This window comes from Podarcis tiliguerta (genome assembly GCF_965153285.1).
Source record: "Podarcis tiliguerta genome assembly, chromosome: 2".
Taxonomy (NCBI): domain Eukaryota; kingdom Metazoa; phylum Chordata; class Lepidosauria; order Squamata; family Lacertidae; genus Podarcis; species Podarcis tiliguerta.
The window spans coordinates 55,113,178-55,139,064 of record NC_139535.1 but is presented as its reverse complement, the minus strand read 5'-3'; the positions used below and the strand labels follow the sequence as shown (position 1 = coordinate 55,139,064).

General features: G+C 45.5%; 2 protein-coding genes across 2 annotated transcripts; one reads left to right on the top strand and one right to left on the bottom strand.

Annotated features, from left to right (window-relative positions):
- On the top strand, window positions 1–14,073 carry KIF20A (kinesin family member 20A). Its single transcript, XM_083422225.1, has 19 exons — window positions 1–144; window positions 1,955–2,113; window positions 2,397–2,483; window positions 2,907–3,026; window positions 3,335–3,473; window positions 3,578–3,765; window positions 3,863–4,007; window positions 4,653–4,853; window positions 5,029–5,140; window positions 5,343–5,414; window positions 5,863–6,006; window positions 6,228–6,393; window positions 7,674–7,829; window positions 8,352–8,491; window positions 8,628–8,730; window positions 9,900–10,110; window positions 12,263–12,354; window positions 12,555–12,692; window positions 13,466–14,073. Exons 2-19 carry the CDS (start codon window positions 1,973–1,975, stop codon window positions 13,787–13,789), a joined length of 2,679 nt encoding a protein of 892 aa, XP_083278351.1. The 5' UTR covers window positions 1–144; window positions 1,955–1,972; the 3' UTR covers window positions 13,790–14,073.
- A 1,582-nt stretch (window positions 14,074–15,655) lies between these two features.
- Window positions 15,656–25,887, bottom strand: CDC23 (cell division cycle 23). Its single transcript, XM_083422232.1, has 16 exons — window positions 25,671–25,887; window positions 24,248–24,320; window positions 23,441–23,578; window positions 23,208–23,250; window positions 22,749–22,854; window positions 22,402–22,534; window positions 21,880–22,057; window positions 21,699–21,796; window positions 20,837–20,918; window positions 20,541–20,694; window positions 20,199–20,318; window positions 19,623–19,698; window positions 19,065–19,126; window positions 18,315–18,393; window positions 17,969–18,088; window positions 15,656–16,898 (listed from the first exon to the last, which is right to left on the bottom strand). The coding sequence occupies exons 1-16, from the start codon at window positions 25,808–25,810 to the stop codon at window positions 16,728–16,730; spliced, it is 1,773 nt and encodes a 590-aa protein (XP_083278358.1). The 5' UTR covers window positions 25,811–25,887; the 3' UTR covers window positions 15,656–16,727.

Here is a 25,887-nt window from a genome sequence, read left to right as displayed (position 1 = left end):
GCGGGCCGACCGCGAGGTTTGAAAGAGCAGGAGAAGCAGAAGAGGATTTCGAGGGCTCCATTGTGGCTCGTACGGACACCGGCGATCGAGCGGACAAAGCTTGGCGGGCCGGGCAGAGGAGAGCACGGAGCGGGGGAAAGCCTGGTGAGAGGGGGGGCGGGGGGGAATTGCTTTGGACTCAATCCTTGCTACTGGTGTCGGGGAGAAGGCGGCTCGGGCGTGAGTTGCTCCTTTACTTCTGCAACGGCCGCGGCGGGTGATTTAAGTCTCCCGCTGCCCCTCCTAATGTAAGCGCTGAGCATGTCTCATTTTAGGTACTCGTGAAAACCTCCCCCTTTCACTAGGTTGGCAGTCGTATTCGTAATTCTGGGCATTTATTTACCCACCTTATTCCAGTTCCTCTTTATCTTATGGGACCTGGAAGATACGTTACAGACGCTAGGCTTGAGGCGGGTCTCCTGAATTGAGTTGCTCTCATAGGGAAAGGAAGAGGTGGATCCCAAAGCAAGGCAGATTAGGTCGAGTGGCATGTTCTTTTTAAATAACCCTTTGCAGAAGCTGGTTAAAGAAGCTAAGCTTGCACGAAGGTCACATTCGTTGCTGCTACAATAGTGTCTGAGCCAAACAATGCACTTTCTAGTACAGTACTCCCATAACGAAACAAAGTGCCCACATGACAGTGTTTTCGCTGTAGTCCTAACCCCACTTCCTTGGAACTAAGTCCCAGTGGATTTATTTCTGAGGATATGTAGTTGGGAGTGTACTTAAGGGCTGTCCCTTGGTTGGTAGAGACCACATGTGTTGAATACAGAAGGTCCCAGGTTCAGTCTCTAACATCCCAGTACGTTTCCGAGCACAATTCAAAGTATTGGACCTTTAAAGCCCTAAACGGCCTCGGTCCAGTATACCTGAAGGAGCATCTCCACCCCCATCGTTCTGCCAGGACACTGAGGTCCAGCACCGAGGGCCTTCTGGCGGTTCCCTCACTGCGAGAAGCCAAGTTACACTGAACCAGGCAGAGGGCCTTCTCGGTAGTGGCGCCCTCCCTGTGGAACGCCCTCCCACCAGATGTCAAAGAGAACAGCAACTACCAGACTTTTAGAAGACATCTGAAGGCAACCCTGTTTAGGGAAGCTTTTAATGTTTGGTGTATCACAGTATTTTAATATTCTTTTGGAAGCCGCCCAGAGTGGCTGGGGAAACCCAGCCAGATGGGCGGGGTATAAATAATAAATTGTTATTATTATTATCCTCAGGTAGTGCACAGACTGGGAAAGATGCTCTTATATAAATAAATAAAATGCTCTTATGTAAATAAAAGATCACCTTTTCTGTGATGTATGGAGGGCTGGTCTTGAGCTCCAGAGCAGGGAATTTCAAAATGTCTGGGCACACCTTTGTTCTGGGTCCTCCTCTCTCCTGCGTGTGGAGGAGCACCCTGTTGCAACAGTTAATAAAGATCTGGCTTACTAGCTGCTTTGCTTCTCAATATTCTCTGGTTGGCCTCTGTTATTTTCTCCTACCGATGGAGAACCTACAAAGGACTCTATAAGGGCTCTTGTGTACCCCATAAGGGAATAAGGACAGATTTTGTTTACATCATGGGCTGCTTCTTCATTGTTTTAGTTTGGGAATAGAAATCTTGCTGCAACAATAAAGCGATCAAGGCTTCCTAGCTGCTGTTTTGCCTCGATTCGTCCAGCTATGGTTTCTTGCTTGAACCTGACCAATTCAGAACCCGCAGGGCTAGGCCCTAGCGAAGCTGGGAAACGATTTCAGTATTGTACCCCAAGATTATATCCTTATCATAGGCATCACACATTTTGCAGTTATAGGAAGTGTTGTTATAATTTATTTAGAAGTGGCAAGGAACCTGGAAACCAGTGGCAAAGTCTGGCAGTGGAACTTATGCTTCTTTTTTTATTCCTCATCCTATGATGGGCTTCTCTTGCAGCATCAGTGTGTAGCCACTATGGCCTCCCCAGTAGGGCTGTTATCTGACGAAGAAGCTGTCACTTCTCCTGTGCTGGAGTCCACTGTGGCAGAATGTGGGGCTGGCTTGCGCCGAGACCTCTTGGCGGAGTTCTCTGCCATCTCTTCAAGCAGTGAGCAGGTAAGACCAGTGAGGTGAAGAACTAAAACCCTTGTTTGTGCTCCTTCGGGGGTAGCCAATGTGATGCTCTTTAATATGGTTGGACTGCAGCTGCCCATCAGCCCTGTCCAGCAGGACCCATGGTTGGGAAAGATGGAGCTGTAGACCAACAGCGTCTGAAAAGCACCTGATTGGCTACCTCTGGTCTGGTTTCAAAACAATTAAAAAACAGCAAAATGAATGGGCTAGTATTGCCTACCTCTCCTAGGTATGAACCTAAAAGTCACATGTGGCTTCTCCATAGGCCGCTTCTGATGACAATGGAAAAGTGAAGGTATATGCAAGAGTGCGACCCCTGACACCAGCCGAGATGGATAAACAGGAAGATAAAGTGAGTTTATAGGCAATGCATGGGCCAGCATCTAACGTGGGGGGAGGGGGGCTGATTTTGCCAATCTCCTGGGAGGGGATAGACACTGGTCTCTGCCCTTATCCAGAGGTATAATCACACCAGGAGGTTGCCCCCTTTCGCTCTCTGGCAAGGGGAAGAGTAGTCTGGCCCCAGCCTATCCCCCTCACCAAGCTACAATTCCCCGAGTTCCTTATAAAGAAGGATTGATTGTTAAGCCATTCTGGTAATTGCAGCTCTGTGAAGGGAATAGGGGCTCTTAACGACTCTCAGCACCTTTTGAAAAAACAACAACAAAGCTCCCATAATTCTTTGGGGGAAGCCACAAATGTTTAAACTAGTATCAGGGGGTGCTCCTGCTGCGGCACATAATGTTGAATGCAGAATGTTAACTGTCCTCTCTAGGGCTGCGCCTGTATTGACGATTCCGAGACCCTTCTTCTCAAAGCACCAAAGGATTCCTTCACCATGAGAAACACTGAACGGGGGCTTGGTCAGGCGGTGCACAAATTCACCTTCACTCAGGTACATACTTGGGTCTTGGGTTTATGTAGGATTCAACATGGACACCAGTTTTTTTTTTAAGGATTTTGCAGGGCTCCACTGAGGAAAAAGTGGAGAAGCAGGGGCAAGCCTTCCCCTCTTTGTTTGACTTCCTAACTCTAACCCCCTGAGGGGGAATGTGTGGCCTGCCTCATATTTTGACCTGCAACTCCCATCAGCCCTGCCAATGGTCAGGGATAATGGAAGTTGTAGTTCAACAATGTCTGGAAGGCCCCAGTTCCCTTTCTCTGCTCTCTAAAGGGACTAACCTGTAACATTTGGGGTTGCAGATCTTTGGGCCAGAGGTGGGCCAGGCGGCTTTCTTTGATGCAACGATGAAGGATGTGGTGAAGGGTGTGCTCCATGGGCAGAACTGGCTTGTTTACACCTATGGCGTCACTAATTCAGGGAAGACTTACACCATCCAGGGTAAGAAGCACTCACTCTGTGCTGGCTCAGGCAAGCACCTCTGCCTAGTGGCGGCGGCGGGGGCACTTGTCTCAGTGTCTGCTCACTTCTTCTTTGACTTGCAGGTAGTGGTGCTGATGCTGGGATCCTGCCTCGCTCCCTGGCCATCATTTTCAATAGTATTGGGACACGGTTGTACCGGGCCATGGATCTGAAGCCCTTCCTCTCGAGTGAGGTGATCTGGCTGGACAGCAAGCAGGTTCGACAGGAGGAAATGAAAAAGCAGGCCCTGCTTTGCGGCAAGATGAAGGAGGTGAGTGTCCCTCCTGCTCGTCGAGTCTCTTGTTATAAGAAGAAAAATGCCCTGATCTGCAACTCAGTGGTCTTCCTTCCTTCCTTTGGAATTACAGGAGGAGCTGTATACTTCTCTGAATAGAAGTCACAGCACAGCATCCCAGCTGCAAGCAGGCACAAGCGGAAGCATTGACAGTGGCTTAGGTGGCCTCTCTTACAGCTGCCAGTCTGCCAACCTGACAAGCACCAGCCAACTAGAAGGTACCTACCGCCCTGAGCCACCTGTTTGGGGACAGGTGGTTTTCTAATTGTCACGATCAAAGCTGAGAAGTACCTCAAGAGGTGTGGAATCTCAAAATAGATAGGGCCACCCAACCCACAAGAGAGCAAGGGGGGGATATCTAGTGATAGCATCCATATATCAATTTTATAACAATGTTGAGGTGGTTTATGGGGACTCATTGATGGGCTTTACAGGAGAGGGTCTTTGGGCTTCCTCTGGAGGGGCTTGTAAAATACTCCCTCAAATCGCTTTTGGCTTGGCCATTGCTTGATGACCAAAGCCAGTCTTCTGTCACTAACTATAAAGCAGAAAGCTGGACTGTTGCTAAAATCTTATTTACCATTCAGTAGAAGATTTGTATTTTACCACTCTCTGATTTCACACCAGTGAGGGCATGCAAAGGCCTTCAGAAGAGTGAGTGGGCTAACAATGAAGGGACTTACAGGAAACTTAAAATCAAGGCCTTCTTTAACAGAGCAACTGCTGTGTGTTAAAGGGGGGGGGGGGAATTATAAAGTTAATGGGGAGCCAGGCGAGGGCATTGGGAAGGGACATTGTGCCTTTTGGATGAATTTCAGCTGTGGCAATCACTGGCAATATACACGTTTGGCTTTCATTGACAGAGACAGGGCCTCGCTGGGCTGACCCAGATAATGTCTCAGTGCTGGCACAAGACGATGTGCAGTTTTCCATTTGGGTCTCCTTCTTTGAGATCTACAATGAACAGATTTATGACTTGCTGGAGACGACCACACTTGGCCCAAACTGCAAGAGGCCCACCTTGCGGCTGTGCGAAGATCAGACCGGCAACCCCTACGTCAAAGGTAGAGACTGGCCAGCTTACCCAGCCAGCGGTTTTCCCATAGCTTGATCCACTGGCAGTCTGTGGGTGGCAGCATTGATAACGTGGGCTGTGTAATGGAAGAGGGTCTTGTCTGCTTGCTGAGGGTGATCCCTTGTAGGGATGTGAAGCCTGAAGCCACATATTCCTGTTCCCAGATCTGAACTGGATCAATGTTCAAGATGCTGCTGAGGCCTGGAGACTGCTGAAACTGGGCAGGAGAAATCAGAGCGTTGCCAGCACCCACCTGAACCAGCATTCTAGCCGCAGGTCTGTAACAGCACCATAATTTTATTTATGAGCAGAGGGGTGGGGTGAAAGTGTGTGTCTCAGGATTGGCAAAACATCTCTTTCGCACAAGAAAACAAAACCCATGGAGGTAGGAGGGCAGGCCTGTGTGTATGAGATAGGGAATGGGGGTGACAATCTGAGCCCAAGCTACTGGTTTTCATTACTCTTTTGCTCTTTGCAGTCACAGCATTTTCTCCATTCGCATTCTGCACCTCCAGGAAAGCAGCAGTGGGATGGAGCCAAAAATCAGCGAGTAAGTCAAAGTTTTTGCATGCAGCGAAGGGGAGAATTATGAGTTTCCCTGTCAGTTGGCTGAAGGGCAATCTCATTTAAGGGTAGGGGAGTTCAGAAGGGCAAATGGGGTGTGTGGGAGAGAGTCCTCCCCCCCAGTCACAATGGGCACTTCTCAGACAGACGCCCACTGTATGCGTCGGTGTAAAGCTTTCAGGGGCTTTTCCAGTATCCCTGCAATGTGCCAGACCTGGAATGAAAATCTGTAATTAGTCCCCCGTTTTGCTTACCTGAAGCAGAGCAACCTAAATCTTCCACAGTGCTGAATTAACAGGTTTTAGTTGGGTGTATCTGGCAGTGGTTGACCTGTCTGGTGTGCAGGATTTCTAACCTGAAGAATGCAGCACTTGGGTCTGGTAGGATTAGACTTCCTGTATCCTGATACTGACACCACCCTCCCTCCCGCCCAGGATGTCCCTCTGTGACCTGGCCGGCTCAGAGCGCTGCAAAGAACAGAGAGTCGGGGACCGCCTGAAAGAGGCAAATAACATCAACACCTCCTTGCACACGTTGGGGCGTTGCCTCACTTTGCTGCGCCAGAACCAGCAGACCAGGTAAAGCTCTTCCTAGCTCTCAGTCTGACAGCTCCTCATAGCTCTGACTTGAACCCAGCAAGGAGCGCTTCCTGTAGGACGTCCTCTCCAACTTGAGGTGTTGCTGGTTGTGTGTAGGGTTTGTCGAATTTGATTCCCACCAGCAGGTGGGGTGCCAGCTATGGTTGCTGCTTTTCTGCTCCATTTCTGGGGCTTAAATCCTCTTCCTGTACCCTTAACAGGCTGAAGCAGAGTGTCGTTCCTTTCCGGGACAGCAAGCTCACCCGCGTGTTCCAAGGCTTCTTCACAGGACGTGGGCAGTCCTGTATGATTGTTAATATCAACCCATGCGCTTCATCGTACTATGAGACTCTTCACGTGGCTAAGTTTTCAGCTATTGCTAGTCAGGTGAGACACCAAGTTGTTGAAGGTGAAACCTGCAAGGTTCCATAAATGTTGGCTGGCCTTTGAAGTTTCACTGCTAATCCCTCCCCCCCCTCTCTCTTCTCCCCTCCCCTCCCCCCGGTGTACCCCAAAGTGTCCTTGTTGCACTTGTAGTCTCTCTCCTACACCTCTTACGTGTTTCCCCATTTTCTTTCCTTTAATAATAATAATAATGATGATAATAATAATTAATAATAATTTATTATTAATTTATTATTTATACCCCACCCATCTGGCTGGGTTTCCCCAACTCCCAACAGAATATTAAAAACACGATAAAACATCAAACATTAAAAACTTCCCTAAACAGGGCTGCCTTCAGATTTCTTCTAAAAGTCAGATAATTGTTTATTTCCTTGACATCTGATGGGAGGGCATTCCACAGGGCGGGCGCCACTACCAAGAAGGCCCTCTGCCTGGTTCCCTGTAACCTGACTTCTCGCTGGGAGGGAACCGCCAGAAGGCCCTCGGTGCTAGACCTTGGTGTATGAGCTGAACAATGGGGGTGGAGATGCTCCTTCAGGTATACTGAGTCGAGGCCGTTTAGGGTTTAAAGGTCAACACCAATACTTTGAATTGTGCTCAGAAACGTACCTACGTACCTATTTATTTGTATTTATTGCATTTGTTTACTACAATTTGCCTGTAGATCTCAAGGCAGTCCACGACATAAAAATGCAAAATGCATAATAAAAACAAGAATGGAAACAAACTAATAAGCCCCCAGACCCCAGCCTCTCTTCTCCAGTATCTTCTCCACACCTTACCTTGGCAACCTTTGGCTAAGTTCAGCAGCACCTGCAATTCCCTCTCTGAAGGACCCTTGGGTGCTGGTGTGCTATGTAGCACAGCTGGTTGGCTGCAAGAGAGCGGAGAAACGGGCAAGATTAGGGAATATGCTATATCTCAATCCTTGCCAGGGAAGAAACAGACTTTCCAAGGTATGAGGAAGGACAGATAGCTGATTGTACTTCTAGGGAGGGCTAGATGTGGCTTATTAACCTCCAGGCATGGATGTCAACTGGGGCAGGAGAATTTCCGACAATGTGTTAAACTGGCTAGGTTAAACATAAGGCTGTAGCACATGGGTGGGAAAGCGAGGGCCAGATGCAGGCCTCTGCCTTGGCCCTGGGATTCTCCCTAGGCCACATCCCCCTGTGCTATCCTCAGGTGCTTTTGCCTGGCTGGGATGTGCCCATTGCTCTTTGGAATATGCCAACAGCAACACTTTGTATACCTTCCAGATCCTACAAGCTCCTACAAAGCTCCTGTCGATTCAGTCTCTCATCAAGGAGCACAGCCTCCGGGGGAAGAAGATCACTGAAGAAGTACCGTATCAAGAAGCTGAATCGGACGAAGAGAGCGAGGATGAAATGGATGTGACCACATATGACAAAGAGGCAAGTGCTCGTTTGTCTGTCACTCGCTGAGAAAGTCTCCCATTGGCAGGGTCCTTTGGAAGACTGGAGCAGTCAGAAAACCTCTTATGGACCCAGCCAAGAATAGACCGTGAAGTGTCAACTGAGGTTCAAAAATTCTGTGCCCTCACGCAGGAAAAAATGCAAAGCTGTCTGATGCAATGATAGCCAGTTACCGCTAGGCTCCAAAACCTCCTTTGGATACTTACTTGCCCATTAAAAATTGAGTAGCTGTAGTAATGCTTGGATGTCTGGGGCAATTCCTCAACTTGGCTGTTCTGGAAAACCTGGGACTCAGCTACATTAGTCAAAAACCTGCATTTTAAATGCGTTATAAACATGCAACACTAGATGGCGCTGGAGTGCACAAAACTTTTCTGTGCGATTTTACATACAGGTTTTTTTTTAAAAAATTGTTAAATGATTGAATTTATGACTTACAGCGTTTTATTCCTGTGTGTAGATCCACCCCAGTTGTCATGTTCCTTTCCTCTCTTCCTTCAGGACCTGTTGCGTGTGGTTGAAGCTGTGCGAGACCTTCTGCTGAAAGAGCGGCAGGAGAAGTTTCAGCTGGAAATGCGTCTCCGCGATGAGATCTGCAATGAAATGATGGATCTCCTACAGAAGAAGGAACAGTGGACCAGGTACTGTTGGTGGCAGAGGGCTGTGGAGGCACGTCTCCTCCTTTCTAGGATTGGGCCTTGGCGGTCCATCCCACATCTTGTCTGTTCTTGATATGACACTTTCCCTGCCCACCCACTTTCACCTTCCTCTCTGCAGTGAGCATGTGGACATCCAAAAGGAGATGCTGGAGGACGTTTATGAGGAGAAACTGAACAGTCTGAAGGAGTCACTTACGGACTACTATCAGGAGAAGATTGAGGTGCGTGGGGTGAAAGAGCTGTGGGAAGGAGGTGCTGGAGGGTTTCCTGAGGGCAGGACATTGCAGTTCCAAACCTTAGCACTGACCTGAAGCAAGGCACCCAGTTTTATTGGCATCTGCAAAACTGCAGGGCCTCATGACATCTTTTAAAAGATTTAACAAATTTATAACGGCATACGTGTCGTCAAATGTGCGCTCTAAGTCCATGAAAGCTTATGCCAGGGACACCCCAACATTTTTGGAACCAGGGGAACATTTGGAAATCTCAGAAACTGTCATGGGCACTAATCAAAAGCCATTTTACATAAAGAAAAAAGCACACCTGCCAGTTCTCAGAACCCCCAAAACACCCACACCACGCTCCCCAAAACGAAGACAGGCAAAAGCATGCCATACACCCCAAAATAAGGCAACCCCCACAAAGAAAGCCTTTTAAAAGGACAATTGAAGCAATTCAGGAAGAGCAGAGGGTGTTTGGGGGGTTCAGTGAGGGTGTCTGAGGGTTCCATGGTCGGAAACCCTAGCTTATGACATGGTGATTTTAGTCCACACAGAAGCAAGTTTGGGCAAGCAGGAGTGACCTGTGCACAGTTCAGGAACGTTTTCATATAACTGGAGAATGCGGGGCAGGGGGGTGGGGAGAAAAATGCTTTTCCATGTGTGTGTGGAACAGATCTGATCTGCGAAGAGACTAGCTATCTCCCAAACAGCCTACTGAAGGCTTATAAATAAAAATGCAAGAGGTTTGTGTGTGTTGCCACCTAAAACCCTTGGAGGAGTGAACTACAAATGTGATTTGATAGGTTCTGTATGCAGGCGCATTCGTGGAATCCTTTGCACACTTGGCACTGAAACTTGGCTCTGCCATGGATTTCTGGGTGCATGAGAGTCTGCCCAAATGAGACTCTCACAACCTTGCAGGACAGGGATGGCAACCCATGGCCCTTCCAGATGTTGTTGGGCTCCAATTCTCCAGGGGTGATGGAAGCTGTGGTCCAGTAACAACCGGAGAGTAGTTGCCGGTTCCCCATTCCTACTATAGGAGATTCTGGGGAAGTTTGATCAGCTTATCTTCTGCTGCTGCTGCTGTTCATTCTCATCTCAAGTTGGCAGGCTGCATCTTCCCAAACAGAGCCTTTCCTGGAAATTGTCTTGTTTGTCTCCCTCAGAGTCAGGATGAAAAGATAAAAGAGCTGCAGGATGCCTTGCAAGAAGCAAAACGGCAACAGCAGCTCCAGGAGAGAAAGGAGGCAGATCCGGAGCAGACTCCTCGCAAATCCAAACGACTGGCAGCAGCAACGCCTGCCCAGAATCAGGAATTGCTGCAGGCGAAAGCCAAGTTAGAGCAGTGTCAAGCAGAGCTGCAAAGAACTACAGAAGGTGAGGCGTTCTCCCCCTTGTAGTCGCATGGGCGCCAAGCAGGTGGTTGTCAAGAGATCAGGCTGCGCAGCATCAGTCTAGTGAACTGCAAGCTGACCTAGCATTTGGGAACCTTGGCTTCTGTGAGTGAGCGGCCATGAAGTGTTAAAGCACACCTAGGATATCTGCCTGTTATTAGTGTGGGACCCCTGCTCCTCCTTGAGAGCAGGTCTCATTTTAAGAAGCTGTATTATAACAGGTCAGGCCATGGGACCAGTTTTGTCTTTCCCATCCACCGATATATGGCTTTTAAAGTGGAGGTACCTGGGAGGGAACCCGAAAAGCTTTGCATGCAAATCCCATTCCCCATCTTTATCTCTGTAAATGGTTGCACATTGCAAGAAGTACAAGCAATGGAGACTTAATATTAAATACTTTTTTTAATATGGCAGGTTCCCACCTGACAGAGGTCAAAATTAGAGGGGGGGGGAGAATCCAAATAATTGATTTAAGGCCATTTTTGTTTAATATTTTAAATGCCCTACCAAAATTATGCACTTTGGTCAAATTATAAATTTCTTTGAGCATGTTGCTTTGCAAGACAATTGAAATACTCGTAGCCCTGAAATAGCAAGGTCTGGGGTGGTGAAAGGCAAAGAAGGGGGATAAAGTCCCCTTGACTATTAGGATCCCACCCTGTCGTCATCCTTCAAATGCTCCCCCTGCCCCACAAGCATGAGGGCTAGAGACATACCGTATTTTTCGCTCTATAACACGCACCCGACCATAACACGCACGTAGTTTTTAGAGGAGGAAAACAAGAAAAAAATATTCTAAACGAAACAGTGGATGTATGATTTTTGTGGTTCATGCTGTGGCCACAGACATGTGATCTGACGGTGAGTTTGGGGTAGCCCAATGCAAAAATCCTGAGGATCCATGTGGATCCATGCTTTGTAACCACGTTTTTGCGCCATTGCGGCCCCATGAAACAGTGGGTGCATGTGTATTTTTTGGTGCAGGCTGTAGCCATGGACATGCTATCTGATCTGATGGTGAATTTGGGGTGACCCAGTGCAAAAATCCTGAGGATCCATGTGGATCTGTGCTTTGTAACCACGTTTTAAGTGGGGAGGGAAGGAAAAGCACTCAAGGGAACAAGGAGCATGTGTGGGGTGTGTAGAGAAGGATGCTGCTAGTAATGCAGGAGAGGAGTTTAAGGGGAGAAGGAACACGCGTGGGGGGTGTGGAGAAGGATGCTGCTAATAATGCAGGAGAGGCTCCTCTCCTCTCCCGCTTTGCTCCTTTAAAACAAGCAGCACTCGTGTAAGCGGCTCCTCTCCTCTCCCGCTCTGCTTCTTTCCCTCCTCCCTGGCTGGGCTCGCTGACAAGAGCCTCTTACACCCTCTTTGCTGTTTCAAAGCAAGCCACGGACTGCTCACGACTGCAGCAGATTCCCCCGCCATCCGTAGGCATTCGCTCCATAACACGCACAGACATTTCCCCTTACTTTCTAGGAGGAAAAAACTGCGTGTTATGGAGCGAAAATTACGGTAATGCAGAGACAAACCTGGAAAATATACAGTAGTACCTCAGGTTACATACGCTTCAGGTTACAGGCTCCGCTAACCCAGAAATAGTGCTTCAGGTTAAGAACTTTGCTTCAGGATGAGAACAGAAATTGTGCTCTGGTGGCGCAGCGGCAGCGGGAGGCCCCATTGGCTAAAGTGGTGCTTCAGGTTAAGAACAGTTTCAAGTTAAGTATGTACCTCCGGAACGAATTAAATACTTAACCTGAGGTACCACTGTAGTTCATTCCTATGTTTAGTGCCCCTAGTCTAGCAGTATATTTTCTAAATCTTCACCATTTCCCATTTTGCTCTCCTCTGGCCTGGTCAGACTTCCAAACTGCATTCTTGCTATAGGACATGGCTCTGTAGCAGAAGGAAGGGGATTAAAGCGATGCACAACTTCTCTAAAAATGGCACTGTCGGGGTTCAAATCTGGCTTGAAACATTGCTCCTTAAACTGAAGAGTGTGGGGAAAGGCCTGGGTAGCCTGGCAGTTCTTGGGGAGTATGTTCACATTTAAGAATTCAGCTCTTGTGTTGAGGACTGGCAAAAATAATTTTAACGGTTGGGCTAAATTGCAATGATCTGTGGTTTGTCCTTAGAGTTGCGTAAACACCAGAAGATGCTGGAGCCTCCACTTTCCTCAAAGCCCATTACAACAAATGTAGACCGGAAGCTGGAAGAAGGCCAAAAGGTAACTGCCAGACCTTCCTTTCCTGGCATCTGCCAACCTCCTTCCTTTACCCTGGCCTGAATGGCACTGAAACCTTCATCTGCTGCCAATGGGTGCATAACTTCTTGTTCTCCCCAACCCCAACTTGCCACTGTATGTAGTCCAGTCTTCCTTAAGAGGCTGGATGCTACCTTGTGCTTAAATGTCCTTCCCTCTCTCAGAATGTAAGGATGCTGAGATCTGAACTGCAGAAACTTGGGGAGTCCCTCCAGTCAGCCGAAAGAGCATGTTGCCACAGCACAGGAGCCGGGAAACTCCGTGAAGCTCTCTCAAAGTGTGACAACATCCTGGCGAAGCAGGTAGGTGAAGGGGTCTCCCAAATTTCAGCAGCTTACAGGGGGCATGCATGCTCAAGATTTAGTTTTGTCCATTTTAGTTTACATTGGTGCCTATAGACTGAACCATAAAAATTTCAGATCCAGCAGCACAACACACACACACGTATATCCAAGGTGACCTTTGATTTGATGGTGGAAAGCCTATGAAATAGATAGATAAATCCTTAGTGTCCTTAAGGTTCTGTGCCTTGATCCATTTTTATCTTGTAAACTGCTCTGAGATCTTCAGATGGAGTGTGGTGTATAAATTAAATACATTGTTGTTGTTGTTATTACTACTACTATTATTTATTTGTACCAAGATTGTGCTTGAAAGTGCCAGATCTGATGTTTATGTTTTGGTCCATGGAGACAGATGCCACTGGCTGGGGAGAGGTGGGGGAAATACCATATAAAAACATTGTGCCAGTTTTTAAAAAACATTAAACCATTTTCTGGAGTAGTTTGTGCTCACCACCACACTGCATTACACAACAGTAGTGACCATAGAATCAACTCCTCCTCCCTCAGTTGTCATAGACCAGTCCACAGGATTTGGTGGCTGGCTGAAGCAGTCCCAGAGGGCCCTTGTTAAGGTCCAGGCACCTGTCATCTTCATCTCTAATGTTTCTGAGTCCATAAGCATTTTCAGAAGTCTTCACATTCAGGGTAATTGGCTGAAATGATTGGCACCTGTCTGACAAGAGGGGAGGCTCCATCTTCATAAAACTGAATTTCTCCCCTGGCTCTTCCAGGACCAGACTTTGGCCGAGCTGCAGAACAACATGATGCTAGTGAAGATGGATTTGAGGAAGAAAGCAGCCTGTATTGCAGAGCAATTTCACACCGTGCAGAAGCTCCAAGCAGCACCGACCTCTTGCAGCAAGAAACGGTTTTGTACCAACAATGAAAATGTGCAGCCCAGAAGTCAACCTCCCTTCAAGAAGCCTTTCTTGCACAATTTCCTGACTTGCACAACAGCCATGCCTGCTGTAGCAATAGAGACCCCCTATAGTAGTATCCTGCGTGCCCGTGGCTCTCCAACATTTAAATCCACGCCCTTTGGCAAAAAACACTGACTTTTGGGGGGTTGTAGTGTACCTGGGAACAAGCAACCGGTTGATAACTTTAATATTTTTCTTCACATTAATGTGTTGAGGCCTGAGCTAACTAAATCTTTGGCTTCCCAAAGATGGTTACTTACTATGCATGCCCTCGGTTTCAGGCCAGCTGCTACTCCAGTGTATATGGAACCTGGATTCATATTCCTTATGTTTATCACCTCCAATAGCTTATGTTATGCATGTGAAATGTTTATTATCTATGTTAATTGTATAATAAATGTACCTTGTGTCTTCTAAAACCTCATGTTTATGTGAACAAGCTCTAATAAGGGAAACCTTTCTGGCATTTGTTTTTAAGTTTCTTCTATTTGCCTGGTGGACTAGGCTCCACAACCACGAGGCCATAGCTGTTAACTTTTCCCTTTTCTTGCAAGGAATCCTATTCGGAATAAGGGAAACGTTGACAGCTATGCACGAGGCTGATTTTTGTGTCCCTCTGGTAGCCCAGGCATGAGACTTCAATGGTTAATCTACACATGATCCCTAATGCAGAAAGTATTCAAAATTCAAAGATTTTAATGGAACAGGCTATGTATCCTACTCAGTTGTGCATTTCTGGACAAAGGGAATCTAGGTCCTTGGGAGTGGGTAGAAGAACAGACTATATTTTCCATTAGTGCTACTCTTAGTATAAATAAAAGTACTTAACTGATGCTAAATTGGATTCCCAGCCTTAAGACAATTATGAGCAGTGCAAACTATTCCAAACCAACAAGACAGATAATAACTACATCTATGGGCATAAATCCTGACAAAGTTCCAAGTCTGGCCTGCTGATTCCGGTTCTTGACTGAGGGCACAAATAGAAAGGACTCCCATCTCTTAAGGTTGTAGTTTTAAATCATGGCTATAATTCTACAGCGGTGGAGAGAAACTTGTTGCAGGCATCACATACTGACACCAGGGCAAGGTGTCTACTCTAAAAATACCCAGTTTAAACTGATCCTTAGAGGTGGTACAGTATTGTAATTGTCCTATATTTAGTTTTCTACAAAGCTGAAACCAAGGCATATACTATTAGATACTGATAACATACACAGTAGAGCAAATTATGTGTACTACATTTTCTAAAAGCCACTCGCCAGGAAATTACCCTAGAGACTTAACTGTTACTTAGGCAGTGGCACAGCGGGTGTGGTTCTGGAGGGTCAATAATTAAAATTATATATGATTTACACCAAACCTCTATACAATTTTGACAACCTACAATACCCTAAATAGGCAGAATCCTTATTTACATGGTGCCTGGGTTTTGTTTTGCATATATTGCAAGTATGGTGTATGGATTGGAATGCAGTGGATTAATAACTGCATTAACGTGAAAAATGTTAGCCTCCAATATCATTGGTTTTCAGTGCTAAGCAAGGCTATCTAGGATATAAGCTAAGTTAGTACAGTGCTGGCAGAGCTGAACCAAGACATTTTGCTGCCTAAGCCAAGGTAATTTGGCACACAAGATAGAAAATCCCACAACTGCTTTTGCCCGGGAGTAAAAATACATTAAAAATAAAATTTTTATTTACAGTCCTTTCACGGCATCTAAAATCAGCTGTGACACTGCCCAATGGCAGGGTGGCATTGAATGTTTGAATTTGACAGGACAGATCTGGGCCCAAGTTTGTAGCTCACTGACTATGAATCAGTCTCTCTTAGCCTACCCACCACCACCACCAATTGTGATGATAAAATGAGGGCTCTGTATGAAACCCTGCCTGCAAGGATCTCTAGATAAGATAAAAATTAACAAAATGTGAGTCCAACATCTGTGCAGTACAACAGAAGTCAAAGTTCTGTATTTTACTAACATAAATGACAAGAATGTGTAGTAAAAACAATTTAATAGTGGAAGCAGAATTCAAGCTTGCTTGATACCATTACCTGCTCAACTGTAGACAAGCCAAGTTTGGATACCTGAATTCTCATGTCAGCTGAAGAAAATCACACCATTGTTATTCTTTACCACTTAGTTTTTTCTGCTAAGTCACATTGAGGATAGATCACAACCATTATTTTATGTCATAGGATCATATTCAACAAAACTGCATCCCTGCTAGGATACTAGTTTACAACACCCCAGCTTCTAGTTCAAAGAACTAAGCAATAGGTTTTTTTCTACTGAACGTGTGTTCCTGGGCAACAAAAATGTGTGGATGAGTTTTGCCACTCAAATAGTGGTGGATACTTCTAGAGCCCATATATATGGATAAGCTATGTCAACACTGACATAGAACACATAGAAGTCCCACCACTTCATTGTTACCAGGCTACACAACAGCATCAGCTGCTGCATTAGTAAGGGAAATGATGGGATATGAATTACTACATTTTTCACCCATGTCTCTACATTTGTGCTAGACAAACGGCAGTCCCTTTGTTCTCTCCACTTGCTCCTTTTACTAGCTAGTGAATCTAATACAGCGATTTTGCTTGAAAAGTAACTAAAACCAAAAGGAAAAGGGACCAACTGCTGCAAGGACAATTCTTTCCATCATGAAATAAGAGCGAGGCAGCACCATTTCTCCTCCAAAAGATGACACACTGGTAGCCAGCAAGACATTACGAAGGAATGCCATGAACATGACAGGCAGAGAAGCAACTCCAATTGATGTCAGTGGAGGAAAGTGACTTTGGAATCGCTTCTTACACCAAGATGTCATGCTGGAAAGGAGAGGCATAACAGGAGTAGAATGGATTCAGTCACTCACTACGAAATATGGTGCCGCCAGCCTTTGATGCCCGCAATGTAACGATCTTCAACAATGAGTTATCAGCCCTTCTAGGAAGGCATCACTGGATACAGAACTCTCCTTAGAGAGGCAGTATTGGAAGGAAAACCCAGGCTCCAGCTGGATTACATTTGCAGTTCACATCAGCCCAGAGGGGCAGGCACACTTTAAGGTGTAATATTGGACAAGTTCAGGGGTGACACACGGCGTGTTGGAGTGTTATTGGCAGATAGTGAAGAAGGAAGCAAGAAAGGTGTGGCAATCTCTGTGGACGAGGTCTCCCCTTGATTTCGTAACTGTAAGATTTGCCGCAAGAGGGCCTTCCCTTCTTCTCTTGTCTGGAAGAGAAATGAAGTTGCATGAGCAAAGAGCAAACACAGTGCAATAACTAGAAAGGGGGCACATGGGTGTTCCTGTGCAAAGATCAGCCATTCTGAATTGCAATCAGACTTGTGGTTCAATGTCAGATCTAGCGAGCCTTTAGATACTCCAAATCCCATGATATATTTCTCCCTGAAGTGGCTACTCCAGCAAACTATTCACTAACTCTGGGGTGGGGAACATCTGGCCCATGTGCCAAATTTGGCCTGCAAATCTGTTTTCTCTAAACCATGCCCACCTGTCCCATACCCAGTGTCCTATGTGACATCAGGTGTGGAGAAGGTAGAGACATGGCTTTGTCAGCCTCACAACCAAGTTTCCCTTTAAGAAAGCTGGCTGTCAAGCATTTGGGAAGTGCTGAGCAATGAAACTTTGGCAGGTGAGGTAGGGCAACCCACCTGTCAATCATCTGATATCACGATGCCACCCACCTGTCAAGGTTGGCCCAACGGGGTGGGGAACATCTGGCCTGCTGTGCCAAAAGGATTCCCCATGCCAAACCAACTCATCAACAGGATTCTAAATACTTTACTTCCTGTTCATGCTTTCTCTTTATCTATTTCATGGGCAAGCTAACCTGCAGGCCATATAAAGCCCACTAAGATGTTTTTGGGTGACCTGCACATTTTCATGTTTTATCCATGTAACTAGCAACACATTTCTTACCAGGCAAAAACTAGCTACCTCCATTTCCACAAGGAATGAAAACTTGTTAGCAGATTTCTTTACTTGCTTTTCACACAGCTCTTGTCATGATCTGGTGTATTATTGATTGGTTCTATTATTAGAGGTAGATGGGTGAGCTCTTTGACAATCCTGAAGGATTTAGATTGTTGTTCTAGAAAAGAGTTGGGCTTTCAGTCTCTCTTTTAGGTTCTTTCAAAATCCTGTGTAAGTATGACTTAACACATGTGTGGCCTCAAACCATTATAGCCATATCCAAGAGGGGTCTCAGTGGTGGCACTGTGGGTAGAAGCAGGAATTGGACCCAGTGAAGAAGTCCAGAGATGATGTGCTGGGTACTCACGTCATTGAATGCACAGCATTTCTGGGCACAGGCTGAGGCTTCATCCCAGAGTTTACACTTGAAATAATATTGAGCCAGGTAGCGGAAGGCAGTGCTTACTTCCAGGTGCTCCACTATCTCCTAGAATAGAATAAAGGTATTTATGGTTTGGTCCAGGGTAAATTCATTTCTTATATCAAGATTTAGTATTAACCTGGGAGAAACTGAGTATTTACAACTTTTTATTTAAAAAATCCAATTTAAATACAATGTTTTTCTTTTTTAAAAAACAACAACAGCAGCTGTTTTTATCCACTCTGTATATCCTTCACTCTTTCATTCCCAAAATCATTTGGAACTGACTCACCCCACAAGAATAGATATCTTGTATGTATTTGATATAGCACTGAGCAGCTTGCTCCGATTCATTCAACTGTTCATGAAGCCTGGGAAAGAAGAAAAAAAGGCAAAAGTGTGTTCTTGCTTAAAGGATAAGACCACCACTATAATAGAAGAAGCTACCTCTTGTCCACTATAAGTATTCAATATGTAGTTGATGGGATTATCCTAATAACAAATGACATGCTTTGGAGTAAGCCTAGGTAGCCTATCAAATGTGAGCTGCATTTATGGGGGGAAAGACATTAAGCAATGTCTTAATCTCTGCGCCTGTCACTCACAGATATTTCCCAGGGGTCATTTTCATCAAGGTAGGCAAACATCCCATTTCCATACTGTAGCAATTTTAGTTTTATATTTATCTTGATATACATTATAAAATACTTTTTATACTTAGTTCATGTGTAGCCATTTAATTATTGCCAGTACCTGTATGAATGCACACTGTGTGATGCACCAAGAGCACATGCCGATACCAAGAACTATGGAAAAACCACTAGTAGTTATCCAGAATATTGCTGCCATAAAGGTCAAAGATAATCTGGAGTACTTCCCCTAAATAATTTCCTGGTATCGCAAGGACTAAGAGCTATGCAGAAAGACAGGAAACATCCACATCATAAAGTCTGCAGACTAAGATTTCAGTCCAAAAGGCAGTGGTCAGATAAGGAGGTTTTGCCAATCTATCCAAGAAAAGCAATATAAAACTACTACTTACTTTGCTAGTTTCACCAGTGCCATTTTTTCCACATCTCCAACAGCATAGGCTCTCCAATAACACTGTCAAGAAAAAAACAACAAATGCAAAACTGTCTAGTCCAGAGTCAGAGGTGATATTGCCTACTATCCTGCCTAGCAGAGATGAATGAATAGTATGAAGCATATCAGAAGTAACATAATACAAGACTATAGGAGTGATAACTCCAATAAACCTAGCTCCAAGTTTTGGACAATATTTCCCTCTTTTTTTCGAACAGAGGAAGAAGAAATAATGCCATCTGAAGATCTGATTGCTATTATTACATGGAAGAAAAGTGCAAACAGAATAAAAGCTCAATTCTGGAAACTGCTCAATTTTTAGCACTTTCCCCCAGTACCTATGTTCCAGCTACATAGCCTACATTCACCAGTCCGTTCTCAAGAGGCAATGAATGGACAGAGGCAATTCAATTGTTATGACAAAACAGCACAGCAGAAATACACTAGCATTTGCTTTATCTGGTTCAGGATAATCCCCACTGCTGCTGCTGAAATGCAAATCCATGTCCCGCCCTACCTTTTTGGCTTCCACTAGCTGATTCAATTTCTCGTAACATTCTCCAAGAGCTACCAGCATACGGGAATCATTGGGCCTGTGAAAAACATGAAACTATCAGCTGGCTCACAAAAAGACCGAACAAGCTCAGACTTCTAAAGCTACCTAAAACCTCACTTTTAAATCTAGTAGCACAACAGTCTTTTTTTTGTCAACGTCCCGAAAGAAGAGACTAAAATCAAACACTTAAAACCCAGCTGTTGGGACTTGTTATGATTTCAAAATTGAGTTTTAAAATTTGGATTGTCCCATGCACTCTTCCTTTAACTGTAGAGTAGGAAGAGTCTGGGAGCAATGGAGAGATACGGGGAGCTATATTAAGTGCCAAATTCTCATTATTTTTTTGCAAAAGTAAAGATCAGATTATATTTTAAATGACATGTAAGATCTCCTGCCTCTGGTCAATCTGCACTGAAACATTAGATTTTGTAATTTGCAGGGCAGCCATGGCAATGCGCATCCCTATTTCATTTACAGCAAGCTGACTCCATACAAATGGCAGCTACTAAAAAGAGTTAGACACAAGGACAGTTTTACCTGAGCTGATGGGCCCGCCGATAGTAATAGAGACAGTAAAAGGGCATCTTGAGGATCTCATATGTTTGCCCCAATCCGTACCATGCTCTGTAGTCTCTTTTATTCACTTCTATGGCATGTCTAGAAGAGAGAAAGCCACAGGAATTCTTTGAAAGAGTATACAGGGATACGGCACAAATGGAGGTAAGATCATAACAGTCTGCATTTGTTAAAAAAGAAAGGCACAAGCAGAATCAATTGGGAGAGTAACAACAATGGAAAAAGATCTTGTTAAAAGTACTCCCCACCCTAGGTGGGAACCAGAAGTAAGCCTTCGTTTTTGGAAGGCATCTGCACACGCACCTATAGGCCTGAATAGCTGCTGATGTGTTTTTCATTTCCATATATTCGTGTCCCATGAGGGTCCATGCTCCAAGGTATCGAGGATTCAGCTTCAACGCTCTCTGGAAGTAGAGAGCTGCTTTTTCATGCTGTGAGCGCAAACTATAGTAGTTCCCTATGGCAAAATCACAGTGAAAAGTGAGCAGAGAGCAGCCAGGGACTGGGAAACAACAACTCTGCTAACACCCTTTCATGTGAAAGAGGATCATGTCCTGCAGCTTCCTCCCATCCCTCTTCAAGCAAGCAAGGCCTCTCACCAATCACACAGCAGGTCTCAACACGGTACTTGTCAATCTCACATAGGTTGTGGGCCAAATAGCTCAGTTCAGGCTTCATACTCTAGGGGGATAAAGGAAAGTGGTAAGCTTAAGGACAGAAACCAGTGGGTGGGGGTGGAACTGCAGGGATGGAAACACACCCTTGTAACACCACTGCATGAAAAAAAAAGAAGGAACAGCCTTCAAGCCACAAAATCAGTCACTAGATTGTCTGAACTAGGAGAGTCCAACGAGAACAACAAATCTTGGGATATTTGGAAGTCATCAGCAACAGGGACTACCGAGGACTTGGCAATTTCATACAATATCCAGAATAACTTCACAAACCGGTTCCAGGCAACTGGAACATCTCCCTGTAGCAAATGTTTCCTGATTCTGTTTGCCGTTATATACTTTCACTTGATAGCGCAATGCTGTTATTTCCTTACAGACCAAATTTCCCTACTGGGGTTTACCGCTAAGAAAACATGAGTAAGTTTAAGGGATATAGACAGAAAAGTTCTCTACACAAACTGAAGGATTGCGAGCAATTTAAGGTTGAGGTAGGGTCATATGCAGCAGCGGCCAGCATGGTAGCACAGGAAGTGACTGCCTACCTGGCACCCCAATGCAATGCATTGCTGCCAGTTACCAAGACGTCAGGCAGCAGGGAAGTCAGCACAATACAGACAGAGCAGCTCAGCCAATCCAGTGCTCCTCCCACTGTGCCAAGCTCCCTGCTCCCTCCCACTCTCCCCTTCAGTAACATGGCTTTGGGAAGACTGCTAAGCAACTCCATCCTGCCCACACCACCCACTACTCAACCTACAACGTATTTCAGATTGAGAAAAAAAGGACTCACCCTGACATAGAGCAGATTAGAGAAGGTGTCCATATTTTCTATCCTGTAAGGGTCTTGTTTTCTTAGTTCATTGAAGATGGACAAAGCTTTATCAATATCTGAGGAAAGAGAAAGGCAGGCACTGAGGAAAAAAGCAGGAAACAAAACACCAGAAGGCCCAAATCTGGAAGGATTCACTGACCTCTGATATTGTGATAGGCCACTGCAATCTGAGAGATAATGTAGGTGCTCTTCGAAAATCCCGCATCAATAAGACTCTGGTACTTCTGCAAGGCCTCATCTATCAGCTGCAGCTCTGTGTAGATGTGTGCCAGGAAGAACTCCTTTATCCAGGTATCTGGCAAGGACAGGAACTTCAGCTGGCAACAACCACAAACAAAGAGGGACACATTTAGAGAAGCAGTCTACAGCAGCCCCCAAGAACTGCAGGAAAGGTTACAACATGGGCTCCGTTCTCTCTACCCACTCAATGGAAAGAATGCTAACACCTCCAAGTGCTACTGAATTACTTAAGATTTGCTGGCAAATTCAAGTATTCCAAATCAGAAAAACCACCAAATACTGTATTGACCTCATGATAGTTCATGGATCAAATAGTACCAGAAAATAGTGGCCGGATCTGAATTTATATCCTGCCTTTCCTCCCAAAGAAATCCAGGGCAGCAATCATCACACACCTGCACCCAAGAATCCCACAAATTACCATTTCTTTGTCTGTGATCAAGTTACAAAGCTCCAGCCAGGCCCCCCAGTGCAATGGTAAAACATGGGTAGCTTCAACAAATACATCAATGGCCTCTTTCACCAGGTCCAGCTTTCGCAACACAACTCCATACCTAGGGGGGTACAGAGGAAAAGTAAGAGAAACACTACTAGGGCAAGAGCCTATGCCACCCCCCTGCCCTAGCCTGACTTTTTGTGTGGTGAATTGCATGCACACAAACATACAAGAATCTCTATTCATTTCACAATCCCAACTTCATCATACCTGGGTGTAAACATATGGCTATTCCCTACAATATGTCATTAGTGCATCACTTCAGTGCTTACAGATAGAGGCCAAATCCATCCAGCTCTCTGGCTTTGCGTTTCTTGCTAAGCTCTACCCGTAGCTCTCTTAGAACTTCATTCTTCACCTGCCCCTTTTCCAATGGACCTGTAAAGAGAGTAATCTGTTATTTGGTACTATTAGCAGTACGTATTTATAAAACCATTTTTAAATATTGTACTGCAAAGATTCTGCCAAATTTTTGTTTAAAGAAAATGGTGGTACTATTGCAAAACTTTTTGAGGACTACTGCTTTAGACAGATGCTAAACTAGCTTAAATATAGAACAATGTATGATGGGGAAAGGAAAATTTATTTAACAGTTAAATTTTGCTCATGTTTTGCATTTTCTTCTTTAAAAAAATTAATCAATAGTTGAAGAAAAAATAATTTGTAGTCTTGGAAACCGTAAATCAAGCGTTAAAAGCCAAACTGGAGAAAGTTTTGTGTTGGTTTCTTACCCAGACTATCCACTGTTTCATCATCCTTCTTTTTTTCACCTGACTGCAAACAAACAAATTTTTAAAAGAATTTTAAGAACCAGCAATTTTCTCTCATGAGATGTTCACTTAGACATGAAATGGGTCCAGCTACTAGAAGCAAAAAGAAAAAAACTTCACTTTCTAGATATATCACATAATCTTTATGAAGGAGGAAATCAAGGAACAGGAATTGATTTATCTTATTAACTCACCAGGTACCTGGAGTACATATATAGGAAATAGGCCTTCTGGCTCTTGCAGCCCCGGAGGAAGTAAGCAGCCCTGTCATACTCTTTCAGATCAAAGTAAGATTTAGCAAGGGTGTAGGCATCCAAGTCACGAGCATCCTCCTAAGGACAAGAAATTAAAAAGTTGAATTCCAATGCAATGAATTCCTTAGACACCTTCGTCTGTCAAGTAACAAAAGCAAATGCTTTTCTTGCTTCTGGTTTCCATGGAAAGACAAAATACAGGGTTGAAAACAGCAGTTCTCAAATGACGTCTGGCTGACCAAATTCCTATTCTCTAATACAATATGAGCTTCTCTGAGAATAATAGAAAATCAGTTTAATTTTATGATATTTTAAGCCTTGATGACAAGAGAGCAAAGGGGGAGGGATTAAGCCCACACAAGCTAAAAGGAAGGGACCCTAAGAAAGCAAACTGGTTGCATTAAAAACTGTTTGCCTGGCAAGTGACCCTAGCACTGCTAGAAGCAATATTGGGAACCAAGGGTCCTCTAATCTTTGGACTGCAGCCAGAACCCTTCCCTCCAACTCAGCTACAAAGAACTGAGCATTAAATAAACGTACATTTCTCTCATCCCTTCCTTAAACAAGTAAAGCCTTCAAGTGGATTAGAAATGCAAACTGACTTGCAAATGGAGCCTGCTTGTCTTTTTTCTAAGCATTACTGTTTTCAATTGTCACAACATTTAAAGTTATGATTTTATAGGATACTACATCAGAGCAGCCTCATGTTTTATGTGTTGCAAAAACGAGCCCTCCTCCCGTACGTACCTCTGTGAGTTCGGGTGCAGGAGGCAGCTCATTAAAGGGCAGAGGGTCCAGGGCAAAAGCCAGCTCTGAGGCCCTACAACAAGAAAGCCCACTGCAGCTTAAAAAACACCACTTTCTGCCAGTCTGGCTCACAATACAGTGGTACCTCGGGTTACAAACGCTTCGGGTTACAAACACTTCAGGTTACAGACTCTGCCAACCCGGAAGTAATACCTCGGGTTAAGAACTTTACCTCAGGATGAGAACAGAAATTGTGCGCCATCAGCGGGAGGCCCCATTAGCTAAAGTGGTACCTCAGGTTAAGAACAGTTTCAGGTTAAGAACGGACCTCCGGAACGAATTACGTATGTAACCAGAGGTACCACTGTACTCATTACATACAACAGGGGAAGGGAACCTTTTTCTGTACAAGGGCCATTTTCCCTCATATGCAACTTTCTGGGGGCAGCATGATGCTGGGTTGTGCGTGGGTGGGTGTGTAGAGGCAAAGAGTGGGAGGCACAACTAATGTGACTCTCACCTTTGTACAACAGGCAGCCTCCTATGTTTCCAGGCTCACTGCATGCAGGCAAAAACCCTTGAGGACATAGAGGAGGGCCATAGCAGTGTGTAGCCTGGGAAAGAGCCATAGCCAGCAGGCAGTTTCAAGACACAGCAGCTTGATGAGCTGCATTTGGCCCCCAGGACTAAGGTTCCCCAACATGGACAATAGCATGCACAGACTTCCCATACACAGGGCTGGATTTAGGTTTGATGAGGACCTAAGCTACTGAAGGTAATGGGGCCCTTCATATGTCCAGCTGTCCTTTGTCAACAACAAATTGTTGCTGTTTTTTGTGTTGAATATATGCTATATGGTAATTTATGGATCTAACAGGTCCATACACAACACAAAACACTGATGCTGTATGTAGGTTTTATTTTATTTGTTTTTAGCTTGTATTTTGGAAATGTACATCCGGTTTTTTTTGGGGGGGGGCCCTCAAGCGAGTGGGGCCCTAAGCTATAGCTTGTTTAGCCTATATGTAAATCCAGCACTGCTCATACATCCTCACATGGCAGGCGGCCTGCAGCCCGATATAGCTGGCACTTCAATGTGCCCATTGTGCACAGACCCATCATAAGCCATAATACTTAAGCAACCTTAGTAACTAGCAGAACGGCGCTCCCCAAAAATAGACAGTCAGCCCCCTACTATAATTCAGCTGTGCAATAGCCGAATGACACCTGGCCATGCCAAAGAGCACGCTGCCGAGGTCTTTTATTCCTCGCCCTTCCCTACGGCGACAGCCTCCCGTCGCCCCAGAGCGCCCCTTGCAGCCTGCGGAGCCCCCGTTCTGCTGGAGACCCTGCACGCAGCCCTCCCGCGACTCAATAGAGAGCACGCGCAGCCCTTTCTCCGCCACCGCCGCGGCCTCCTCACCACTTCCCGCTGTGCTGCAGGCCGCGCTCCCGGCTCCGCTCCGCCACGTCCAGCAGCTGCTTCTTGATCCCGCGCAGGTCGGAGAAATCCGCACTGGTGGACCCGGCCACAACCGCGGGCGCCGTGGTAGTCGCCGCCATCTTCCCGCAGACGCAAGCGCCGACCAACCAAAGCCAAGCCTCGCTCCTCGGCTCGCGCGCGACGCAGCCCCGCAACC

Coding starts and splice junctions, on each gene's coding strand:
- CDC23 (XM_083422232.1), bottom strand. CDS start 25,810: ATGGCGGCGACTACCACGGCGCCCGCGGTTGTGGCCGGGTCCACCAGT. Junction 19,127..19,622: donor AGCTAGTGGAAGCCAAAAAG/GTAGGGCGGGAC, acceptor TTTTCTTGACAG/TGTTATTGGAGAGCCTATGC. Junction 18,394..19,064: donor GCACTGGTGAAACTAGCAAA/GTAAGTAGTAGT, acceptor CTTCTTTCCCAG/GCTTCATGAACAGTTGAATG.
- KIF20A (XM_083422225.1), top strand. CDS start 1,973: ATGGCCTCCCCAGTAGGGCTGTTATCTGACGAAGAAGCTGTCACTTCT. Junction 3,766..3,862: donor TTTGCGGCAAGATGAAGGAG/GTGAGTGTCCCT, acceptor TTGGAATTACAG/GAGGAGCTGTATACTTCTCT. Junction 6,394..7,673: donor TTTCAGCTATTGCTAGTCAG/GTGAGACACCAA, acceptor TATACCTTCCAG/ATCCTACAAGCTCCTACAAA.